At 34.5% G+C, this 22,904-nt stretch overlaps 1 protein-coding gene across 3 annotated transcripts in view; it reads left to right on the top strand.

Annotated features, from left to right (window-relative positions):
• ARID4A (AT-rich interaction domain 4A) overlaps positions 1–22,904 on the top strand; it is an 87,822-nt gene that overhangs the window by 34,762 nt on the left and 30,156 nt on the right. For all 3 annotated transcript variants that reach the window (XR_005216316.1, XM_037832625.1, XM_037832624.1), the window contains 5 exons: positions 378–544; positions 14,797–14,869; positions 15,634–15,728; positions 15,902–15,999; positions 16,488–16,719. Coding sequence is in view for 2 of the 3 variants with exons in the window: in XM_037832625.1 (XP_037688553.1) it covers positions 378–544; positions 14,797–14,869; positions 15,634–15,728; positions 15,902–15,999; positions 16,488–16,719 (665 nt within the window). In the remaining variant the exon portion in view is untranslated. The remainder of the gene's footprint in view (positions 1–377; positions 545–14,796; positions 14,870–15,633; positions 15,729–15,901; positions 16,000–16,487; positions 16,720–22,904) is intronic.

Here is a 22,904-nt window from a genome sequence, read left to right as displayed (position 1 = left end):
TGTTTGGAGTTGACATACACTCTTATTTGATGTCATTTTCTAAATGTCTAGATGAGATATTTTATTTGTAATTTTTAGAAAAGTTTAACTTTTCATGTTTTACCATAAGGCTTCTGACAATATCCCCTAGAGTAACTTATGAAATACGGTCAAGTTTATGGTATCATTATATCCTTAAAACAACTCTCTGAGATAGGTATTATTAGCATTGGTATTTTTGAAATACGAAACTGAGGAGAGAAACCAAAGGTCCTGGTTGGAGGGCAGTGTTAATAAGTGACAGCTGAATTTGAATCTAGGCCTTGAATGTCATGCTTTTTCTATTATTCTATGCTGTGAATTCCATAACACCTAGTGAAGTGTATTTTCACTCCTAGAGCTGCAGAAAGCAAGTATCTTCATAAAAACAAGAGTTGTTCCTGATAATTGGAAAATGGATATAAGTGAAATCCTTGAGTCATCCAGTAGTGATGATGAAGCTGGCCCAGCTGAAGAAAATGATGAAGAGAAGGAAAAAGAGGCTAAAAAGGAAGAAGAAGAGGTGGTAGGTGAAATTTCATGTTTGTAACAAAGACATTTTAATACTCCTTAGTAAAAATAGTATCTTCATATATTTCCCTTCTATGTAGATTCTCTGTTATTTTCCTCTGTCTTTTTCTAGCTCTACTTGATTTTTTGGAAGCTTTTTGGCTTGTAACTTAGTGGGAAAATCAGAGCCAATTTTTAGTGGGTAAGAAGTTACAAAGATGAACTTTCAGGTAAAATAATCAACAAGTGCAAATAGAATTTTTTAGGGTCTTTTCAAAACAATCAAAGAGGAAAGAAATATCACTTTTAGGTGTGACATTAAAACTACTACCATGTAAAGTAGCTATTACTATCCTCATTTTAAAGGTAAGGATAGTGAGGCTCAAAAAAGATGAAATAACTTTCCAAAGGTGGCTTGCTAAAATGTGGAGAACAGGGATTTGAACTCAGGTCTGGCCTGTCTTAACTTAAAAAACCTCACCCTTTTGAAATATTTCACAATATTCCAAAGATAATAGGGATACAAAATCTTTTCCAAACCCAAAGAATATTTCATTTGGCAGTATAATTCGTAGAAAAGATTTAGATTGTATTTTATAAATATTAATGGTTTTCTTTGTAATATTGCCATGTCATTTAATATATATATATAAAACATTGTAGGAAATAATCCATTGAATACCATGTAATTGGTTATGTGAATATTGTCTGTTTATTCACAAATGTTTTGTCATATGGGATATAGTGTCCATTATATTTTTTTTTGTTATGGGGTAAAAGGTTTTAGGGGCAAGACAAAGACATTGAGTTCACTGAAAAAGGGTATGTATTGAATATGGAAAACATTTCTTTGGAAAACTGGGGATGATTGTTTCTGTTTTACTGACACAAATATGAATTTATGAAATAAAATGAGTATACTTGTATATGTGATAAAGGGCATATAATATTTCTTTCCTTCTACTTCCCCTGCAGTATTTGGTTTTTTTGCACTCAGAAATCAGAATGGCGGTTGGTACTTACAGGCTGCCTACAGAGTTGCCATAGTAACACGCTGGTGGTTTTAAGTGAGCATGCTCGGAAAGGCAGGAAGGTTTAGCAGAGGCTTGGCAGGTTGCCAATGGAGGTTTGCCAGATGCTTTGAAATGGGCTGTCTTTCTTTTCCTTTCATGTAATGTCTGATTTTTATGTGAAAGAGAATGTAAGTAATGCTGTATAACCCTGCGGATGCTATGCCCTAAGAGGGAAAGCAAATATTTGCAAGTCAGACTGAAAAATGTCCAGACACTGTACTGATTAAGTAGAAGGGGAATCTAACCATTTTGCATTTGAAAGAAAATGCAGCATATAGGTAAGAATTTTTTGTTGTTATGGTATATCTAGTTACCTTTTTGATTGCCAAAAGTGGGGTTAAATAAGAATTTTATGTATTGATGTGGCTGATATGGCAGTACTCATAATCAAGCGTAATTGTTTCTTGTATAGAAGACAGTAGGAGTCTATTTTTAGGATACCAAAATGAAGGCTATTTTTCTGAGACATAAGATAGATTTTGAAATGAAAACGACGAGACGGTTTGTCAAAATTCAGGATTTAAAATCTGAATACTAAATGTGATTTTTGTATTTTATCTGTATTTACTTATTGATCATGTTTTCAAGGTAAACAGGCCACATTTTCAGGGTGTGAACTGTTGGCAGTCTGGTTTTTGCTTTTGTTTTTTTTAATTAACATTAGTTAGGATCCTGTAATGCCAAATATTGAAAAAAGATTAGTCTGTTTATTTTTGCTAATACTTTTAATTGGTGTCCCTTTCAGAATGCATGTTTCTTACCCTCCCCCTACACCCCAAAAAAACCCTTTAAAAACCCTGAAATTTTTAACAAAGAAGGTAAAAAGAGCTCTGTAGTAAGGTTGGAGAGGGTAGATATAAAATCTAAGTAAATAGTACTTTTATTACAAATATTAATTCCATAAATATTACAATGTTTTATCCCAGCTGAGTAAACCTTAGTTTAAAAAAAGAATGAAGAACAGAGGCAAAGCTCTGTTACCTATTGTTTGTAGGTAATAAGTAAAGAAATTTTAAAAGGGAAGGACCCTTCTTTTGAAAGTATCTTTTTGTAATATATTACTTAAATTATGAACCTGTTAAATAGGTGAACCAGGATGCTTTTCATCTACTAAAAAATAACAGCAAAACTATAAAATTCAGGCACTGATTTACATGGTTATTTTTAATTATTTTTCAGATGGTCGGTTTCGTATCATATACTTTATTGAATTACTAGGTAGAAACTAATTCTTTTTCTTTTGACCATACATGTACATTTTCTTAAGTGGGATTTTGTTTGTTTTAGAAAGAAATGAGCTGTATTTCTTGCTCTTGGATTTAAGATTCAATTGCTGAATCATTCTAACTTGTCTTAATAATATTTTTAAAATTTAATACATTGATAAACTGAAAACCACTTTAATCTACATACAGGAAAGGAAAATAAAAGAATATGGTATAAAGTGAATAAAAATCTGTTAATCCAGGGCCTACCTGGCTTAGTCATTACAGGCCTTTACTACAGAAGTGAGGCTAAGCTGTTATATTACATTATAGAAGATCATATTCTTTCTGAAATGTAATGATGATCTGCTTTTCATGAAGATTTAATGCTGCCTACAATGATCAGAAAGGTCTTTTATAACATTCTGTAAACCATTATAATAATATTTAGCCTCTCATTTAGTGTTTGTAGTATAGCAAGCAGATTTTATGCAGTAGAATCATACAAGTGTTAGATACTTCTGTCATGTTAATGGGCAGTGGACACTGTTTTTATATTTGATACTTTAGGTACCCTAACATAGCCTTAATAAGGGAGTTTGAGGTTACATGGCTTCATCATGGAGGACTATCTCTTTTATTTAGTATTTGAATTTCTAGGTATTAGTATTTCAGGATTTCAGTATAAGAAATAAATCTCGTACTGTTACTGAGTAGGAAAGACTTGGGATTCTGAGAGGAAGTAGGCCCTATCTATATTGATGACTTTAAATTTTAACTAACCAGTAATTATATTGAAAAAAGCCCTGGAGAATATTTTGATGATATTTCTTAAATTTTCTTTTCTAATTAAATTTTATATTAGAAATAATATTACTGTATTTTTTTGAGCTTTGAAATTGATTGGAATGCCTGTATAAAAATAAGAAAGATGTCAATTATTCATTTACTCTTGACTTGTATTAACTTTGGATGAATATAAAAGAGTTCTCTGAAGGTAAAATAAATAGATGGTTGTTTAGAGGACTGAATTTCAGGAGGAGTTTGTCTAATTTTAGTTTTTTTACCTTTCTGGTTTTCTATAAGTATGCTTTATGTTTTGGGGCCCTTTCAAAAATTTCTACTAATTTCATGTGTAGTAATGAAAGTTAGAATTTTTGAATTTTATAAGAAAAAATTTTTAGTTTAGAAGTATTGTCACCCATTTTTCCAACCTGGTGAATTTTCCGTGGGTCACCATTAAATTTAATGTCTATGGCTATATTCCACTATTAAAAAAAAATTATGTGCTTGAGTTTTTTGTTTGTTTGTTTTTTATTGATGGGAACATGAATATCACTTTTTTGATGTCTAAATCAAGTGTTGTTTCTGCCCAGTAATTTATGCCTTTTTGTAGATCATTTGTAAAGCCATTTTTCAGTGATCACTCAGGATAATTTTGGGAGTGAACATGCAGTGTGCATGTGTACATACACATTAAATATGCTTTGTAACTGAGAAAAACCATGCTAAGTTAATAAAATTAAAAATATATATATAATTAAAAAATACTGGTATATCTAATAACTCCAGCTGCTAATCATATGTTTTTAAGAAGGCCCTATAAAACTTCAGTGAATAATTGAGAGTTTAACTTGCATTTACATGTAACAACTTATGCTAAAGTTTAGCTTATTAAACAAGCAAACAAAAATGTCTCAATGCGTTTAACAAAATCTTTCTTCACAGTGTTAGGGTAAGACTTTAGCCAATTTGTAGTCACCTACTCAGGTTAATGAGGATTGCACATTTGTATGTACAAATACAGATATGCTTTTAAAAAGTTTTAAAAATGTTAGTGAATCTTAAGAAAACACTTCTCATACAAAAGTATTTTATTGTTATGGTAGTATGAGGATTGACTGATTTTAAAAACTTGGATTTGGTAGAATCCAAGTCACAACTAAAAGTAGGGTGTGTGTACCTTTTCAAATGGGGAAAATAATGTTATCAGTATCAGTTAACTCTGATGTAGTGCAAGAGTCATGTAATAATTTATTTCAGGCAGGTTGTTGTTAAGCTATTTTCTGAAATTATAAAACAGTATCTTAACACATAATATATAAGCTGTCATGATATATGATCCCTCAGATTTTTTGTATATGTACAGCAGGGAAGAATGGTACCACTCTAAATTTTATGATTACCAAAATTTGCTGGGCCTTGACACTATTTGTCAATTCCAGTTTTTAAAATCAAATGATTATTATCTCCTCTTAAACCACAGTCCTGCTGCTGCTCCACTATAACTTCAGAAAGAAACTAGGAGTTTCAGAGGGGAACATGCTCTAAACCCCACCTGCCTGCTCTCCTTCCCTCACGGTACAATTGAAAATTCTTTGTTCTCCTCTGTAAGACCAATCCCTCAGTTTTTGCTCTGGATCTCATTCCCTTCTGTCTTTGAGGAAATCTTTAGACTGTCAGCTATCCCTATTCTTTCAGCATTTTTAACCTCTTTCTTTCTGTTGTACCATTCCCATTAGCTTTTCAAAAAATAAATACATCTCTCCCAGCCTTCTGGCAATGCCACACTCCCTTTCCTCTTCTTCATGGCCAGATTGTTCAGAGTTATAGACACTGCTCTATTTCCTGACTTCCCATTCCCTCTTAATTCAAGGTAGTGGGCTTCTAACTCCCACTAGAGCTAAAACAAATTTACTAAGATCATCAGTGACCTCCAAAAATTTGGGGGCTAAATCCAACAAATTTTAGTTGTGATCTCATTTTACTACTTAGTAACATTAGCACTTTTGAAATGGCTACCATCTTTTTTTTTTGGCAGGGTGGGGGGAGTGTCACCTTACACTTTTTTTTTTAAGGCATTTTTTTTATTGTGAACTTTAACATATATACATAACAGTACTTTCAAAGTACAGTTTAACAAGTAGTTAGCAAATTTCAAAGAATGTTTTGGTTACGGTTCCGCAATTTCAGTTATTTCCATTATTGTAAAATATATACAGAAAGGTATTAACTTTCAAAGTATAGTTCAACAAGCAGTTATATAGGTAATTTCAAAAAATGTTATGGGTTACAGTTCCGCAGTTTGCTTTTTTTCATTATTGTGATATATAGGGAATATACAGAAAGGTGAAAACTTTCAAAGTACAATTCAATGAATAGCTATAGAGCAGATTTCAAAGAATGTTATAGGTTACACTTCCACCATTTCAGTTAATTCCTTCTAGCTATTCTAATACCCTAGCATCTACAAAAATATATATGTATTTATATTAAGTTTCAGTATTCATAATCCTTTGTTAAATCCTATCTTGTATGTTGCTTCCTTTTCCTCTTGTTTAATAACTTTCTCGATCTTCAGGAGTGTCTAGGCAGTTACCACCCTAACTTGTTCATGTTGCAAGGGGGTGTTGACAGTGTGGGGAAGGGAGATGCATCTGATCATTGTTCTTGTGTAGAAGGTTTGGAAATTTTTCCCCAACAATTTTTTTGAATACTCTTTCTAGACCTTTGCCCTTCTCTTCCCCTTCTGGGACACCAATGAGTCTTATATTTGGACGTTTTATTTTATCTGTCATATTCCTGAGGTCCATTTCGATTTTTTCGATTTTTTTTTTCCCATTCTTTCTTTTGTTCTTTCATTTTCCGTTTTGTCACTGATTGGTTGTTCAACTTCCTCTAGTCTTGTACTTTGAGTATCCATAATCTTTTTAACTTGGTCAACAGTCTCTTTTATTTCCATAAGATCATCTGTTTTTTTATTTACCCTTGCAATTTCTTCTTTATGCTCTTCTAGGGTCTTCTTCATGTCCTTTATATCCTGTGCCATGCTCTTCTTCATGTCCTTTATATCCTGTGCCATGCTCTTGTTGTTTGTCTTTAGTTCTTTGATTAATTGCTCCAAGTACTGTGTCTCCTCTGATCTTTTGATTTGGGTATTTGTATTTGGGTTATCCATATTGTCTGTTTTTTTCACATGCTTTAAAATTTTCTGCTGTTTTTGGCCTCTTGGCATTTGCTTAACTTGATAGGGTTCTTTTAAGATACGTAGGCTAATTCAAAAACTGATCTCTAATTTGTCAGATCTACAGCTTGGTAGTGTACGCTTTCTCTAACTAACCAGCAGGTGGCATCCGTGAGCCACCTATTCCCCTCAAGCCAGTTCTCCCCAGTTTTGTTTTTGTGGTATGTGGCGGTCTGATTCTTGTGGGGTTCCAATTGGTGCACCAAATTTGAGTGTGTTGTTGGTGCTGTCTGCCCTGAATGTGGGGCGTGTGTCTGAGCGGATAGGGAGGGAGGGCGACTTTAATAATCAAACCTCCCAGGTGTTCCTGGAGATTTAAGGCTGTTGCAAGAGTCTAAACCTTCAGTTCAGTCTCACCACAGATTGTCTCTGGTTCTGACCCACAAGTCCTTGGTATTGGCATATGGTCCCTGGGATTTCTGAGTGGGTCCCTCTTCCAAGCCATGCCCTCCCAGGGCCTCTGCTGAGGGAAGATTGTGCTATGTCACAAGTGCGCCCTGTCCCTCAAGGGAAGTTCTGGGCCACCAGGCCGTGTAGGGGCGTTCCCAGCCTGCTGTAAGGATGACTGTATGGGGCCTGTTAATTTCTCCCTTTTCACACAGCTCCGCCTTCCTAGCTCCAGGACAATTAGCTGTGGGTGCACGAAAGGCTATCGTCCACACCAGATATTGAGGTATTGGCACAGCCCATTCCTGCTGCGCTTCACTGTGCAGTTCTCGCTGCCATATCCACAGCTGCTTTTGGGTTTTTTTAAAAAAGAACTAGTCCGACTCCAAATGCCAGCCCATGGTTTCCCCACACCACAGCCTGGCTGCCAGATATTCAGCAGGCTTACTCACTTGTTTCAGAACATAGGCTCCCGGTTTCACCAAGTGCGTGGTCCCTGTGGATTTAGCAGACCTTGTCCAGCTGGTTCATCACTGGAACTGATGTTCTGGGTCACTTTCTGGCTGTTATTTAGTATTTTTCACAGGGGTGTTTTTTTGCCCTGTCTTGCCTAGCCACCATCTTCCAGAAGTCTGATCACTGTTTTTAAAGAGGCTGTTGTCTCTGGGTTTTAGGACTTGTCTGGCATAGGAACACTGGTGGATTTAAGTTTCTGAGAGTGAAAACTTAGTGAGTGAATCTTGTATAGAATCTTGGATAGGGACCTAGATTTTTCGGGACTCCTGTTGGTAAGGGCATGGCATACTATGGCCATTTGGGATATCTAGCTGGAGCTTGCATAAAACTTCCAGAATAGCCTCTCAACTCTATTTGACATCTCTTAGCCACTGTAACCTTATTTTGTTGCCTTTCTTTTCTCCCCTTTTGGTGAAGTAGGCATTTTCAGTCTCTTGCTGCCAGGGCCGGGCTCATTCCTGGGCATCGTGTCCTACATCACCAGGGAGATTGATTCCCCTGGGAGTCTTGTCCCATTTGGGGGGTGGGGGTGTTTAATGGATTTATTTGCCAAGTTGCTCTTAGAGAGAGAAAGGCCACATCTAAGCAACAAAAGAGGTCTCTGGAGGTGCCCCTTGATATGCCTACCTTCTTAAAACACTTGGCATCTATGCCATTACTTTGTTTTTTCTTCTTAACTTAATATAATTATGCCAGATATATATGTGTATCAAAGATAACTCTTCTTTGCCCCAGACACTTATATCAAATTGCCTGTTGAGAATTTCTTCTTATCTTTTAAGTTCTCAAATTCAGTATGTGCAAGACTGCACTCATTTTTACCCACAACTCTGTCCATTCTTTGGTTGTCCCTAATTTGGTTGAATAGAGGCATCATCTGTGCAGTCGCCCAGACCGATACATGGAAGTCTCCTTGATTCTTCCCTCTGTTACTCGCATATCCAGTGAGACACTAAATCCTATCTCTTCTACTTACTTGAATAGCTCTCAGATTTGTCTACTTCTCTTGGTTTCTATACTCTGACACTGTAATTGAAACCACTATTCTCTTTTACCTAGATGAATGCAGTAGCATCCTTACTAGTCATCCCATGCCCATGCTTGCCCTCCTCCAATCTGTTCTCTCTTCTGCAACTAAAGTAGTTTTTTAAAAAACAAGTTGGATGATATCATCTTCTTAAAACTTCAGATTATTTAGAAGATAAGGAAAAAATTAAGTAGTAGGTCAAAATGCTACAATAATGACTTAGATTTTTTTTTTTTAACTGAAAACATAAATGTGATTCCTCTAGGAATAAAATAATTTTAGAGCATATAAGCGGTTGTAACTTTTATTCTTTTGGATTGGAATGCTTCTAAAATGTATTGTATGATGCCATCCCTTTCTCAAAGTAGTGTACTGAACATTATTTGACTTCATATTTACTCAAGATTTAATTATTGCATTCTTGTAATACAGTGCTGACATGGAACTTAGCTCTTATATCAAATTAAGATGGAGAATTTTTCTTCCTGTTTCTTCTAAAATCTTGATGCCAGCTGTCAGTTTTTGCGTATGATACCTTTCCTGGACATTGTTCAGAGTTCTACTTGGGCCTGACCCTGCTGATACCCTAGGGAGTCACTTTTACCTTTGAATCACCTGAGTTACCAGACTTAGTGTTACTTTTTTACTTTTTAAATTTAAACTTTTATTTGCATATTTCACTGTGGTGTTGTGACAGCAAAATATATCTGCAAACCCATGCATATATCACTAGTTAGTAAGAGTACCTTTCTCTATACCACTGCTAAAATATTTAGCTCTTGTAAGAGATATAAAGAAGTAAAGATGACCACACAGAATAATTTTTTGAGTATCCCTTTGCGTCACCTAATCTCATAATAAGTATTAAATATAATAGGGAAAATGAAGTGAAAGTTTAAAAAAAACTAAGAAAATGGGATTTAAAAAGTCAAGGAGACTACTATGTAAGAGAACTCTGAATAAAAGTGGTTAAGTATGGCTCACAAATGTTCTAGGCTTACCTTAGTAAGTTGTTTTGGTATTTTTTTCACATTAAAAAAAAATCCATGAGATTATTTAATACATTTCAGAATCACAATTTAAAAGAGTGAACAGCTACTGATATCACTGCTTCCTTCATGTTAGTCCTCCAGCCCAAAGGTGTCCTAAGAGCTGCCAGTTCTGCTGTACTTCTTACCGTTCCTTACTCCCTGAGTGGAGCTTTCAGTGCACTGACTCTGGCCAGTTACTCAGAAGTGCTTATACCAGTCTAGGAGTTGGGTCTTCCCCAACAGAGAGATTTGCCCACTTAAAAGGACTGCTGGCTCCATCCTAAACCTCTTTGTTTTGAAGGTGGTGGGGTGGGGAAGGGGAGATCAAAGGAATTGTAAGAGATGAATGATAGAGGAGTTGGGAGGATTTGTGATGGAGCGTCAGGGTTGTGGTGAGAAGGGGAGCCAACAGAGAGGTTTGGAGAGGGTGAATGACACTTCTGTTGCACAAAATAACATTATTTCACAAAACCTGTATTTTGGTATTGAAAAATAAGCATGATATACTGAAATACCAAAAAGAGAAATTGGAGGGGGGTTTGTTGTATCAAGGATAACTTCTTAAGGATACCTGTAGGGGTTCTTGAAAGATATGATACTTATCAATAAAAGATGTATATCTTCATATACAATGCACAATGCAGGGAAATAACAAAGATCGAATTTAGTTACACCCATTCTACTCTCAAAGTGTCAGTTTTTGTGCTAACAGCTACTGCAAGCCACTCATTAGAACTATGTACAAGTTACATGGGTCCGAGGAGCTTTGTGTAGTGACATATGTTTTGACAATTTGGACACCTTTTTCTGTACACATTCCTTATTTGTGTTTTGGATAGTAAAGTTGCTAGCTCTGTAAGTTAATAACTTAGCATAAACAAGATATTGCCTTATTTAAAAAAATAAGTAACAAAATGCATTCATCTCCCATCCCAGCAAAATGGCAGGAAGTCCATTCACTAGAATTTGTGCCATTTCTCAGTGAATGACCGTTCATTTAAAGATATGTATTTAGGAAAGGAATACTACCTGTATCTTTAGAACATCCTCAGCTATTCTTATTTCTTCTCTCTGACTCCTATTGCATTTATATTAATTTTCATTAATGTTATCAGTTAAACTTAATGCATGTGAAACAGTTGAAGGAAATCCTCCCCCCCCAGTTCATTTCACAGACCTCGTTTTCATTCACATGATAATAATAATAGTGTTTAAACTAGTTGCCAGTCATTAGTGATAAAATTGTGAGTAAAATGGGCATGATTCTTAACCTTAGAGAATGTACTGAATGCTTATAATGTGTTGTATCTTTGAGGATTGAAACATACTTAAGACTTAAATGAAAAAATCCCACATTAACTACTTTCATTTCTTTCTCTCTCCCTTTCTCATTTGCTCCTTCAGGGGGAGAGATGACTTTTCCATCACCAAATGGCAAGACTATTTCATGTTTCTCCTTCTAGACTGTTGTGGTAGCTTCACTTTCTCTTCCAATCCATCAAACTCATTCTTGCCCGATAACTTTTTTTTTTTTAAACATGTTAATATATATATTTAAAAATAAAAGTAACAGTTTCTATTTAATTCACCTTTCCTAGGGGTACAGAGGTAGAAAGAATCCTATAGGCATTTTTGGATGTTCTGCAGTATATGGGTCTGCTCCACTAATCTTTTGTTTGTTTGTTTTTTCCACTAATCTTGATATAGATATTTAAGAGATAACAATATACATCTAAAATTTATAATTATTTACATTCTAAATAGGCAGATAATTTTTTAAAACACACATCTGTATTCCTTTTTAACTCTCTCAAAAGTCACATCTACCCATAGTATCAAGTTCACATTCTTTAGCAGGAAGAATAATATGTAAATATAATTTACAAAGTCCTTTCCTAATCATAATCTGCCTTTGCAGTCTCATGCTTATGTTTGCTCCAGCTCCAGAGCTATATACTATTCACAATTTGAGGCTTTCTTTAATATCACTGCCATCGCTCCATCTCCAGAAGAACTATTCATTCCCTCACTATAACATGTCACCTTGTGTTGTATTGGTTTATTTTATATTTCTTCTTCTCCCTCCCCCCAGCTAGATTCAGAGAGCCGAAAGTAGAAGGCACCATGTGTTTCTTATATTAATCCACAATGTTTCTGCACAGTCCCTTACTCATGGTAGCCATCAGTAAGTGTTTGAACTTAATTTGAAGACATAAGTGCTTGAAGTCAGAAAATTCATAATTTGATAATGTAACTAGATAGATAGATTATAATACTAGGCAGTGTGTACTGATTCTAACTAAAATTTAAATATATTGAAATTATGATCATGTTACATCCCCATGTCTTTCATCCTTTTCCTTGCCCTGACCTTTTGCTGGGTACATAATTACTCTTTACATGCTTGACTAAATGAAGGGGAGAAGGCTTATTAAAGCGCAGTGTAGTAGATCCTCTACCTCCCATTGTTACAACACTCTCCCACTCTTACACCTTCAGTAATGCAAAACACTGTGGCCCATGACCAGGAGAGAGATGCTATGGGTATGAAAATTCCATGGACAGAGAAAGCAGTGATACCGAATATGAGCCCCCAAACAAGAGTCAGAAAGGCAGATTCTTCTAGTTGTGGGGGTTTTCTAATATACGCAGTTTTACTTTAAAGTGACTCGCAACAGGGCTACTTTCCAAGAATAATTCTGAAGAATTGCTTATCTTTATAAGAGATTTTTGTAATCTATTTTTTAATTTTTGTAAACACCATCAGGTGAATTTAAAACTTTGTTCATAGCTTCATCTTTTTTTTTGTGGAAAATAAATTTCTCCTCAAGCACGCATTTCTTTGTAAGCAGAATCAATCTTTCCTTCCTTCCTTTCTGACTTCTGATAACTGCACCTAAAAGTTTTAGGGACATAGTTTCTCATGGGACTTAAATTATTCTTGGATATTCACTACTTTTTAAAGAAAATGCACTTAAACCACCAATTTTTGTCTATGAAAATATAGTCTTAGTCATTAAGAATTTATCAAATATTTATTTAGTACAATCTTAATATATACCTAATTTGCAATTCATGGATTTATTTTGTTTAATTATTTTTGAAAGAAACATCGATTTTAAATCAGAGCCTTTTTAAAAATTGTTTTTGCATGCGTTAGATACAATAGTCTTATTTGATTTGTAAGATCATAAAAACTGGAAATGAGATTCTAGATTGAGGAATGAATATTGTGATTACAGGGACAGGCAAAAGCATAGAGCCAGTCTGGCACAGCTGTTTTTTTTTTCATTTTTTTTTGTTTTTTGTTTTCCCCTAGAGAAGCCCTTGAATTAATATTTTAGGTGATTCTTGAGCTATTGGCTTATTGTTTTTCTTGATCTAACTCACTGGCAGTTGTTTTCATAACTGTGTAAAAGCAAGAATTTTTAAATGCATGTGGGGAAAAAGTTGCTGTCTCTTGTAAGCATTAAGTAGTGACATCTACTAATTTTGTAGTGATTATTAACTCAGTAAATTGTTGATTTTTGAAGCTTATGAGAGCTTTGTCTGAAGTTTCTTTTCATTGGGTAAAATGGGAAGTATTCCATTGTTCTAAATCATTCTGAATGAATGTACTAGAGGAAAAAGAAAAAAAAGAGGATGTCCTAAAAGATTTTACTTCCTTTCCCTTGATTGCCTCATGCTTTTTATTACTGTATATTTTAATTGACTTCACATTTATTGATCCTGGCTGTGTTATTAGCTATTAAAATTCTTGAAGGATAGGTAATTTTAAAGTGCCTATTGCCTCTGGACAATGAACACTCAGTATTTATTGCCTTTGCTTTAGACATGGCTTTGTAAAGATAAAAATCTGAATTCTTCTTTTAGAACATAGAAAAGTAGTACTCTGAAATTAAATTCTAATGATTTATATGGAAGAAACATATCAGTGTTTGTTTTTCTATACAATTGCTAAACATTAAGCAAGAATTTCCCCAAACATTAGTTTAGAAGGAGTCTATCAGAAAAGTGAATATTTTGTTAAAGCCTATAACCCATATATATATATATATATATATATATTTATTTATTTTTTTACCTAAAAGCAAGACCTTGACAGTATAGGAAGAAATCTCTAGGGTTATATAAATAGTAAAATTTATATAAAAAATAGTAAAATTGCATAAAATATATAAAAAATAGTAAACTTAAAAATAGTAATTTGTAGTTTTAGAAATATTTGTTTTTACAGGAGTGTTTCCATTAATCTTTCTTCTTAGGAATTAGGAGTTTTTCTTAGGAAGAATTATGTATCTAATTTCCTTCCCTGAGAAGTAATTCTCACTGCTGTTTTTTTCAGTGGTTGCAAAGTCATCTGCAGAGGCCATGTGGGAAAGGCAAAATGAGAAAAGCAGGCTGGTGTGAGGCAAGAGAGAGTAGTGGGGTTTGGAGCAAAATAGAAGTTCTGTGACTCACTTAAATGCATTTAAATTTCTTTAAAGCATTGTGCCATCCAAACCAAAAAAGCACTACCATTGTGACTTTGCAACTCCTGGTTTATATTCATTCAACCACAGCAAAAATATAATGTTTGTATATGGATTATTTCTATATAATGAATACTTTTATTATTATTTTGCTCATCTTCCAGTGTATTTGTATGGGCTACATATTTTGATAGATTGTTTTTCTAGATACCAAGTAAGGAAAAACTTAATACCCTTCCTCATTCCTGTCTTTTCTTATTGGCTAATGTCCTTCCCTATGTTGGTATGAACGGGGTAGGGTTAGAGGAATAAATGTGGTGAAGGGTAGAGATTGTATATCATGATAGTTTCATCAAATCAGCTGTATCAAAATACAGCTTCATCTCTTGCAGTGTAGGGAGTTTGAGAAAATTCAGAACTGGCAGTTTCATTAAAATTTGACCCCTTGTATTTGGGTCCCAGAAAAAAGAAAAAAAGAAATTTTATCTCTTCCTATTCATTGTGCTATACATTTATATGTTTTACTTTTACAGCCTGAGGAAGAACTTGATCCTGAAGAGAGGGACAACTTCCTCCAACAGCTTTATAAGTTTATGGAAGACAGAGGTATTTCCATGCTAATTATATAAAAGTAGTTACTTTTATAGTTTTACATTTTAGCTTTATTCACTGTTTTTGTTTGTATCATGGGTGTATGGATGTAAATTTCAAGTAAAGCCCTAAGGATCAGTTACATTTGACAATGGTTAAATATTGGAATAAAAACAAACTATTGCTATCTATTTTGAGTAGAAATGTGTAGAAAAATAGTTTTAATATAATTAAATTTAGTCTTCTTGGGACTTATAAAACTAAAAATATTATAATAATATTTTAGAAATAGAAAGGGACTGGTGTATGTATCATCATACTTCTTGACATTATATTAGTCTTGAAAACTTCTCAGATATGTTGGTCCTGTTCATACTGTGGCCTTCAGAAGTCATCCTTCAAATTACTCCTAATGGTTCAACATTTGTGCTAAGCCATGGCATCCCAGTGTGGTGGTTCTTGCCTAGGCTTCTTGAACCAGCCACATTGTTGGCCACACCTTGCAGGCCCAAGGTTTAATTCAGTTTTACCTAATTCAGTGGAAATTAGAGAGGTAAGTTTATTAGTTCTAGAAGTAAAACACCTAGAATCTAATGAACCCCGCAAAGCTGTATAAAGAATATAGTGACTATTTTATGTTGTCTTATATAATTTAAAATTCTTGAGCTATATGCATCTAATTAATGGAAGTTGGGAAAGTACAAGTTGATAGCTTTCTTTTCAAATTAGCATTTTTCAGTTGAATAAATGTTTTATTTCTACCCTCTGATATTAAAAAGGTACTCCAATCAACAAACCACCTGTTTTGGGCTATAAAGATCTCAATCTCTTCAAACTCTTCCGACTGGTTTATCATCAGGGTGGATGTGACAATGTAAGTGTAACACTTCTCCTTGAAATGTGTATTAATGTAATGAAAAGTTAAATCGCCTAATATTGCCTTGTTTTATGCAAGGTAATAAATACATTTTCTTAGTGGGTATAGAATATTAGTGTAAAGGTTATTTCCCTTTGCAGATGTTAATAAATAAAAACTTAATTTTCCAGATTGATAGTGGTGCTGTATGGAAGCAAATTTATATGGACCTTGGCATTCCCATTTTGAATTCAGCTGCTTCCTACAATGTAAAAACTGCTTATAGAAAGTAAGTAGTATAGTTTGTTTATCAAAGAATACATATTTACTAAGAATATTTTCCATTTAATTTGTTAACAATTGAACAAGAATTCATCAATCATAGAACATTAGAGAGTCTGTAAACAGATTTAGTTAATAGATACTTACAATTGAAACCGATTCAGCTCATTGTCTGCATTACCCCATTTCTAATGTTGTCCTGATTTCTTTTTCAAAATCAGGGATATAGGCAGGGTTTACAGTGTGATATTATGATATATGTTAAAGAGCTCTATCTTTTACAGTGAACAACCTTCTTATCAAAAGCTATGATAGTTGTGTTCGGTTATCACAAGCTCACATTTCTTAGGAAGACATTTTATTTTATGAATGGTATTTTTGTTAATAACTGTGTAAAACATCAAGACATTAATAGCATAGATAAAGCACTTTTAATATGTGTATGTTATGTTTAATAGTGTGTGTGTAAGATTTCTTGAAATATTGTTTGTTTAGGTATCTCTATGGTTTTGAAGAGTACTGCCGTTCAGCAAATATTCAATTCAGAACTATTCACCACCATGAACCAAAAGTAAAAGAAGAAAAAAAAGACTTAGAAGAATCAATGGAAGAGGCTTTAAAAGTAGATCAAGAAATGCCTCTAGTAGAAGTAAAGAGTGAACCTGATGAAAATATTGATTCAAACAGTGAAAGTGAAAGAGAAGAAACAGAATTAAAATCTCCAAGGGTAAGTCATTAGTGCTAGTTTTATCTGGTTTATTTTCAGAATTACTTTAAAAAAGAAATTTATTGTGGACATTACCAGGTATACACAGATGTATTACAAGGAATCCCCATGTGCCCATCACCTATATAAACCTATGTTATTAAAGCCAAGCATAGGGTAATTTTGCCCACTGATATTTCAGGCCCTTGACAGTATGGCCCATGGCCTAACTTTCTGGTTCATTTCTCAGTAGTTAAGTATGCTTCAGTCAGACACACCTTATTGCTGTTTTCTAAATATATCACACATTATTTCCTCTTTGCAAAAAACCCTTCCTCCTATTATTTTCTATTTATGTCCATTCAAATTATTCTCATTTGGGATCAGTCTGAAATATTCACTTTCTTCAAGTCTGTTGCCAAATGTTACCTTATCTATAATCGAAACTTCCTCTTTTCAGCACACTCAGTCCCGCTAATGTTAACTCATCTTATCTACAATTTGCTTATTTATTCTGCTTATTATTTATTTTCTCATTCCTCTCACCCTTCACTAGAATTATACTCCATGAGGGCAAGCACGATTGTTTATTATGTTGACAGATCCTAAGCACCTAGCAGGTCCTTAATAAATATTACTGAATGAATGAATCTCCTCCCCTCTATACTATTAGTACCTATGACCCCAACCAGATGGTATCTTGACTTTATAATGCCATAGCACACTGTTTTAGTTTCCTAGGCTGTTTAAAGCAGATACCATGAAAAGGATTGGCTTAAACAATGGGAATTTATTAGCTTGCACTTTAAGGCTGAGAAAATGTCCAAATCAAGTCTTCATCAGGGCAATGCTTTCTTCCTGAAGACTGGTTGCCGGCGATCGTTGGCTTCTCTGACACCTGGCAAGGCACATGGCGGTGCCTGCTAGTTTCTCCCTTCTTTTCCAGGTGTTGGTTTCAGCTTCTTGCTTCCATGGCTTTTTCTCTTTGTCTTGCTTCTGTTCATAAAGGACTCTAGTAATAGGATTTAGACCTGTCCTGAGTGAGGTGTTTCTAGTTTGCTAAAGCTGCCAAAGTACAGTATATCAGAAATGGATTGGCTTTTTCAATGGGGATTTATTAGATTGCATATTTACAGTTCTAAGACCATAAAAGTGTCCAAACTAAGGCATCAACAAGAGGATACCTTCACTAAAGAAAGGCCGATGGCATTTGGAACACCTTCATCACATGGGAGGGCATGTGTCTGGTATTTCTGGTCCTTTGCTCCCAGGTTGCATTGCTTTCAGCTTCTGACTCCAGTGGCTTTCTCTTTAAGTGTCTGTGGGTTCTCACTTGGTTCCTCCGGGGCAAACTCTGGGCTTCGTTTCTTAGCTTATCATCTCCAAACGTCTTTCTGCCTGCATCTCCAAGCATCTGGGTCTGTGTTGGTTCTGAGCTCTCTCTCTGTCTCCCCCCTGAGCTCTCTTAAGGACTCCAGTAAACTAAGACCCACCTTGAATGGGCAGGGTTACATCTCCATGGAAATAATCTAATCAAAAGGTACCGCCTACAACTGGGTGAGTCACATCTCCACGGAAACAACCTAATCAAAAGATCCCACCCACAATAAGTCTGCATCCACAAGATTGGATTAAAAGAACATGGCTTTTGTGGGGTACATAAAAGATTCAAACCCGCACAGGTGGGTCACACCTTAACCAAAGTAGCCTCATCATTGTAAGATCCTACTTACAATGGGTTCACATCCACAGGAATGGATTAGATTTAAGAACCTATTTTTCTTGGGAACATACAGCTTCAAACCACTACACTCACTGTTCAGCTCTTGTGGCAGTTATTTTATGCTCTGTCTTATTTTCTAGTCATAGATACACTGGTTTTATCTTCTTCCTCTATTCTTCTTTTCTATTAGGATGTAACTTCTTTGCAGGAATTGTCATCCACCATTCTGATCATTGTCAAATGATAGTACTTATTAAATAGAATGAGAACTATCAAAGAAGTTCAGTTATTATATTTATTTTTAGTGAGGTCATTTAGTGAAAGAGAAGGTTCAGAAACCATTTTTAAAAATTTTCTGTTCTGATTATTATTCTTTTAAGTGTAGTAAGTGGAAACTTCTAGTGCCTTCACGAAATATCCAAATTGTTTTTGAAGTTAAACGTTGTTGCAAATCTGTCTTTTTTTCCTCTTTTTAAAGAATCAGAAAGCTGACTGGAATAAAAAAACATACTTTGAGGAGGCATTTTAGAAAAATAAGTATCTTTATTCACTTATAGTAAAGTGAATACAAAATTAAGTATTTGATATTTTTTATGAAGGATAATCAATTTTTTTAAATTATTTCTCTTTATAGAGCAATAAAAAGCTTTCTTTTTCCTCTGATGCTTAAAATAAGATAGTGATTCATCTTAAAGATAGCATAGTATGGTACAGGGAACACTGAACACTGACAGTAGACCTGGGTTCAAGGCTGTGTTACTAACTTCTTTTTTATAACTTGGAAACTATAGAGAGGGAGGAGTGTATAAACAAGGAAATTTAAAAACCATCTGTTCTGGTTTGCTAATGCTGCCGTTATGCAAAATACCAGAAATGGATTGGCTTTTGTAAAGGAGGTTTATTTGGTTACAAAGTTAAGGTCTTAAGGCCATAAAGTGTCTGAGGTAAGGCATCAGCCATAGGGTACCTTCACTGGAGAAAGGCCATTGGCATCCGGAAAACCTCTGTTAGCTGGGAAGGCACATTGCTGGTGTCTGCTTGCTCCCAGGTGGTGTTTCAAAATGGCATACTCCAAAATGTCTGCGTCAGCTTCCAATGGCCATCTTTATTTATTTATTTATTTATTTATTTATTTATTTATTTATTTAATATTCATTTTATTGAGATATATTCAATACCACACAGTCATACAAAACAAATCGTACACTCGATTGTTCACAGTACCATTACATAGTTGTACATTCATCACCAAAATCAATCCCTGACACCTTCATTACCATACACACAAAAATAACAAGAATAATAATTAAAGTGAAAAAGAGCAATTAAAGTAAAAAAGAACACTGGGTGCCTTTGTCTGTTTGTTTGTTTGTTTCCTTCCCCTATTTTTCTACTCATCCATCCATAAACTAGACAAAGGGGAGTGTGGTCTTTATGGCTTTCCCAATCCCATTGTCACCTCTCATAAGCTACATTTTTATACAATTGTCTTCAAGATTCATGGGTTCTGGGTTGTAGTTTTATAGTTTCAGATATCTACCACCAGCTACCCCAATTCATTAGAACCTAAAAAGGGTTGTCTATATTGTGCATAAGAGTGCCCACCAGAGTGACCTTTCGGCTCCTTTTGGAATCTCTCTGCCACTGAAGTTTATTTCATTTCCATTCACATCCCCCTTTTGGTCAGGAAGATGTTCTCCATCCCACGATGCAGGGTCTGCATTCCTCCCCGGGAGTCATATTCCACGTTGCCAGGGAGATTCACTCCTCTGGATGTCTGATCCCACGTAGTGGGGAGGGCAGTGATTTCACCTTTCAAGTTGTGTTAGCTAGGAGAGGGCCACATCTGAGCAACAAAGAGGCATTTGGGAGGAGGCTCTTAGGCACAATTATAGGGAGGCCTAGCCTCTCCTTTGGAGCAACAGTCTTCCCAAGGCAATGGCCATCTTTAAAATGTCTGTCTCAGCTGCTCTGAGGTCCCTTTGTTTGTGAGCTCTTTTTATAGGACTCCAGTGAACTAATCAAGACCCACCCTCAATGGGCAAAGCCACATTTCCATGGAAACATTCAATCAAGAGGTCACACCTTGATGAAAGGTGCCACTCATAGTTGGGTGGGTCACATCTCCATGGAAACACTCAATCAGAAGGTTCCAACCTAATCAACACTAATATGTGTGCACCCACAAGATTGTATCAAAGAACATGCCGTTTTGGGGGACATAATACATCCAAACTGGCACACCATCCTTAACCTACGATCTAGAAAGTAACATTTTAATGAGTTTGATTTCAATTTTTAAGTGATGTAAGTAACAGTATAGTATTTATAGTCAGATTTTTATATTTTAAGTAGAAGAATGCTCATGAGAATAATGTGCCAATTTTTTGAAAAAATTATTTTAATAATTGTTGAATATATCATTTTACGAGAGTATCAAGCTGTTTATTTCTTTGTTTTTGTGCATTATATATTGCCTCCGATTTTTCACTAATAATGCTGGGGTGACCATGCCTCTGTCTATAACTTTGCTATGACTGGGTCAAAGGCTTTGAACCTTTCTAAGGGTTTTGTTATGTATCTTCTGCTACTAGCTTCCTGTGCAATTTGGATTGAAATTCTCTGAGTAAGCTAATTTGGAAATATGTGATCTCTTAAATCTCTTCTAACTTGAAAGTTCTGCAGTTTTTTGATTATATGATGGACAGAAAGCAGTGTGGTTTGATCAGTATGTTTATGCTGAGATTAAAGGAAAACCTGGATGTCTATCATAAAAGTATCCTAGAAACAAAAATCTATAGACTTCTGTCAGCACTGAATCTGTATTTTTAGTACATTGGAAATGTGTGCTCCTTAGTGTCAATACTAAAGTTTATGAAAGACTGAGATGGATATCTTCTTATACACTATAAATAGTGTCATATAATCTAGAAATTTACTTAGCTATCAGCTTGAAGGAAAAGGGAATCTTAGAATTGTAAGATTGTGGAGGATACCTCAAAGGAGAAGAAAAAAGAAATATTAAAATATCCCAAAAGAGTAGAAAGACTTATATAAATTAGAAAGAGAAAGAAAATATTTCACCTTTTCAAAGAAGAAATTCATTTTTTTTTTAAGGGAAGCATATTGGGTCCTAGTGATTGCTTCTTGTCTTTACTTAATTGCTCAGAAACCTTTCTTTTAACTCTCCATTTTATAACAAGTACAGTAGATAAAATCTTTGTAAATTCCATACTCAAAAAGTTCCGTATATATATAGCTGAATTGAAGTGCTAGAATCTATTTCAATACCTATAGTCTGTTTTTATAAAATTCGGTGTTTAAAGTAAGTTGGCAAGTGAAAACCAGTAACTGGAACTTTATGTGGAAAAATGTTATTAAGTGTAGTCATCCCCAGCATTTTTTCCTTTAATCTCTGGAAGTATGTATGTGTATTATTTAGGTGATTAAATATGGATATTTAGTTGTTTTAGCTTTTCTATTACTAAATAATAGATATAGGAATAGGTGAGGGGAGATGATGTGTTTAATAAGTTTATTGCTTTTTTAAAAATTGGCATTTTTCTTCTAAAAAATTATACATGATCAGTATAATCAGAAAAGAATAAAAAAGAATCCATTTATAATGTCCATCCCGGAGTGAACTGCGGTGTTAATATTTCGATATATTTTATTCTTTTTTTTTTTTACCTGAGTAGTAAAAAAAGTAGCAGAATGCATTTTAAAAACATATCTACAGTCTTATTGGATTTTTTTTTAAAGAAGTGTGTGCTTTTTGCAAATTTTGTAGACAGGTATAAAGGAAAAAGTGGTAGTGTGCCCCTCCTTCTCTCTACCATACTCATTTCCCTGAGGTCTAACTATTGGCAATGACCTGACCATCCCCTATCTCTTTCCCTCTCTCTCTCTGTCTCTCTTTTTTTGTCCCTCTCTTTCTTTCCACCCCCTCTCATTTATCATCTATCTAAATATTTTCTATCTATATAACAGGTATGCTAGTCATGTTTTCTTTTTACTTAAAAAAGTAATTGTATTATTTATATTCTATTTCTATTTTCATTCAGCGAGTACATTGTAGACACACTTTCTTGTCACTACATAAAGATCTACCTCATCCTATGTAAAACATCTGAAAGTACTCATAATATGGATGTACCACAGATTTACCTTCCTAAGATTTGCTCCAATTTTTTAATATTGCAAAAAGTGTTGTCATAAATGTAAAATATAAATTCATAAAATATCCTATGAATTTATGTGAATATATAAGCCATTTTTGGGTCAAAAGTATACAGACTTAAATTCAAATTTTGATAGAAAACAATTGCTTTCATTCATTTACCTACAAGTATTTAAAGAGCACTTGCTATGTGGCAGGCACAGTCTAGATTGAGGATTCAGAAGTGAATAAGACAAAGTCCCTGCCCTCATAGAACTCCCATTCTAGTGCTTTGTAATAAGGAATATAAATTTCTTCTTTTTT

Source organism: Choloepus didactylus, chromosome 4 (assembly GCF_015220235.1).
Source record: "Choloepus didactylus isolate mChoDid1 chromosome 4, mChoDid1.pri, whole genome shotgun sequence".
Classification (NCBI taxonomy): Eukaryota; Metazoa; Chordata; class Mammalia; order Pilosa; family Megalonychidae; genus Choloepus; species Choloepus didactylus.
Note: the sequence above shows the minus strand (reverse complement) of the source record. Positions and strands in the feature narration are given on the sequence as shown.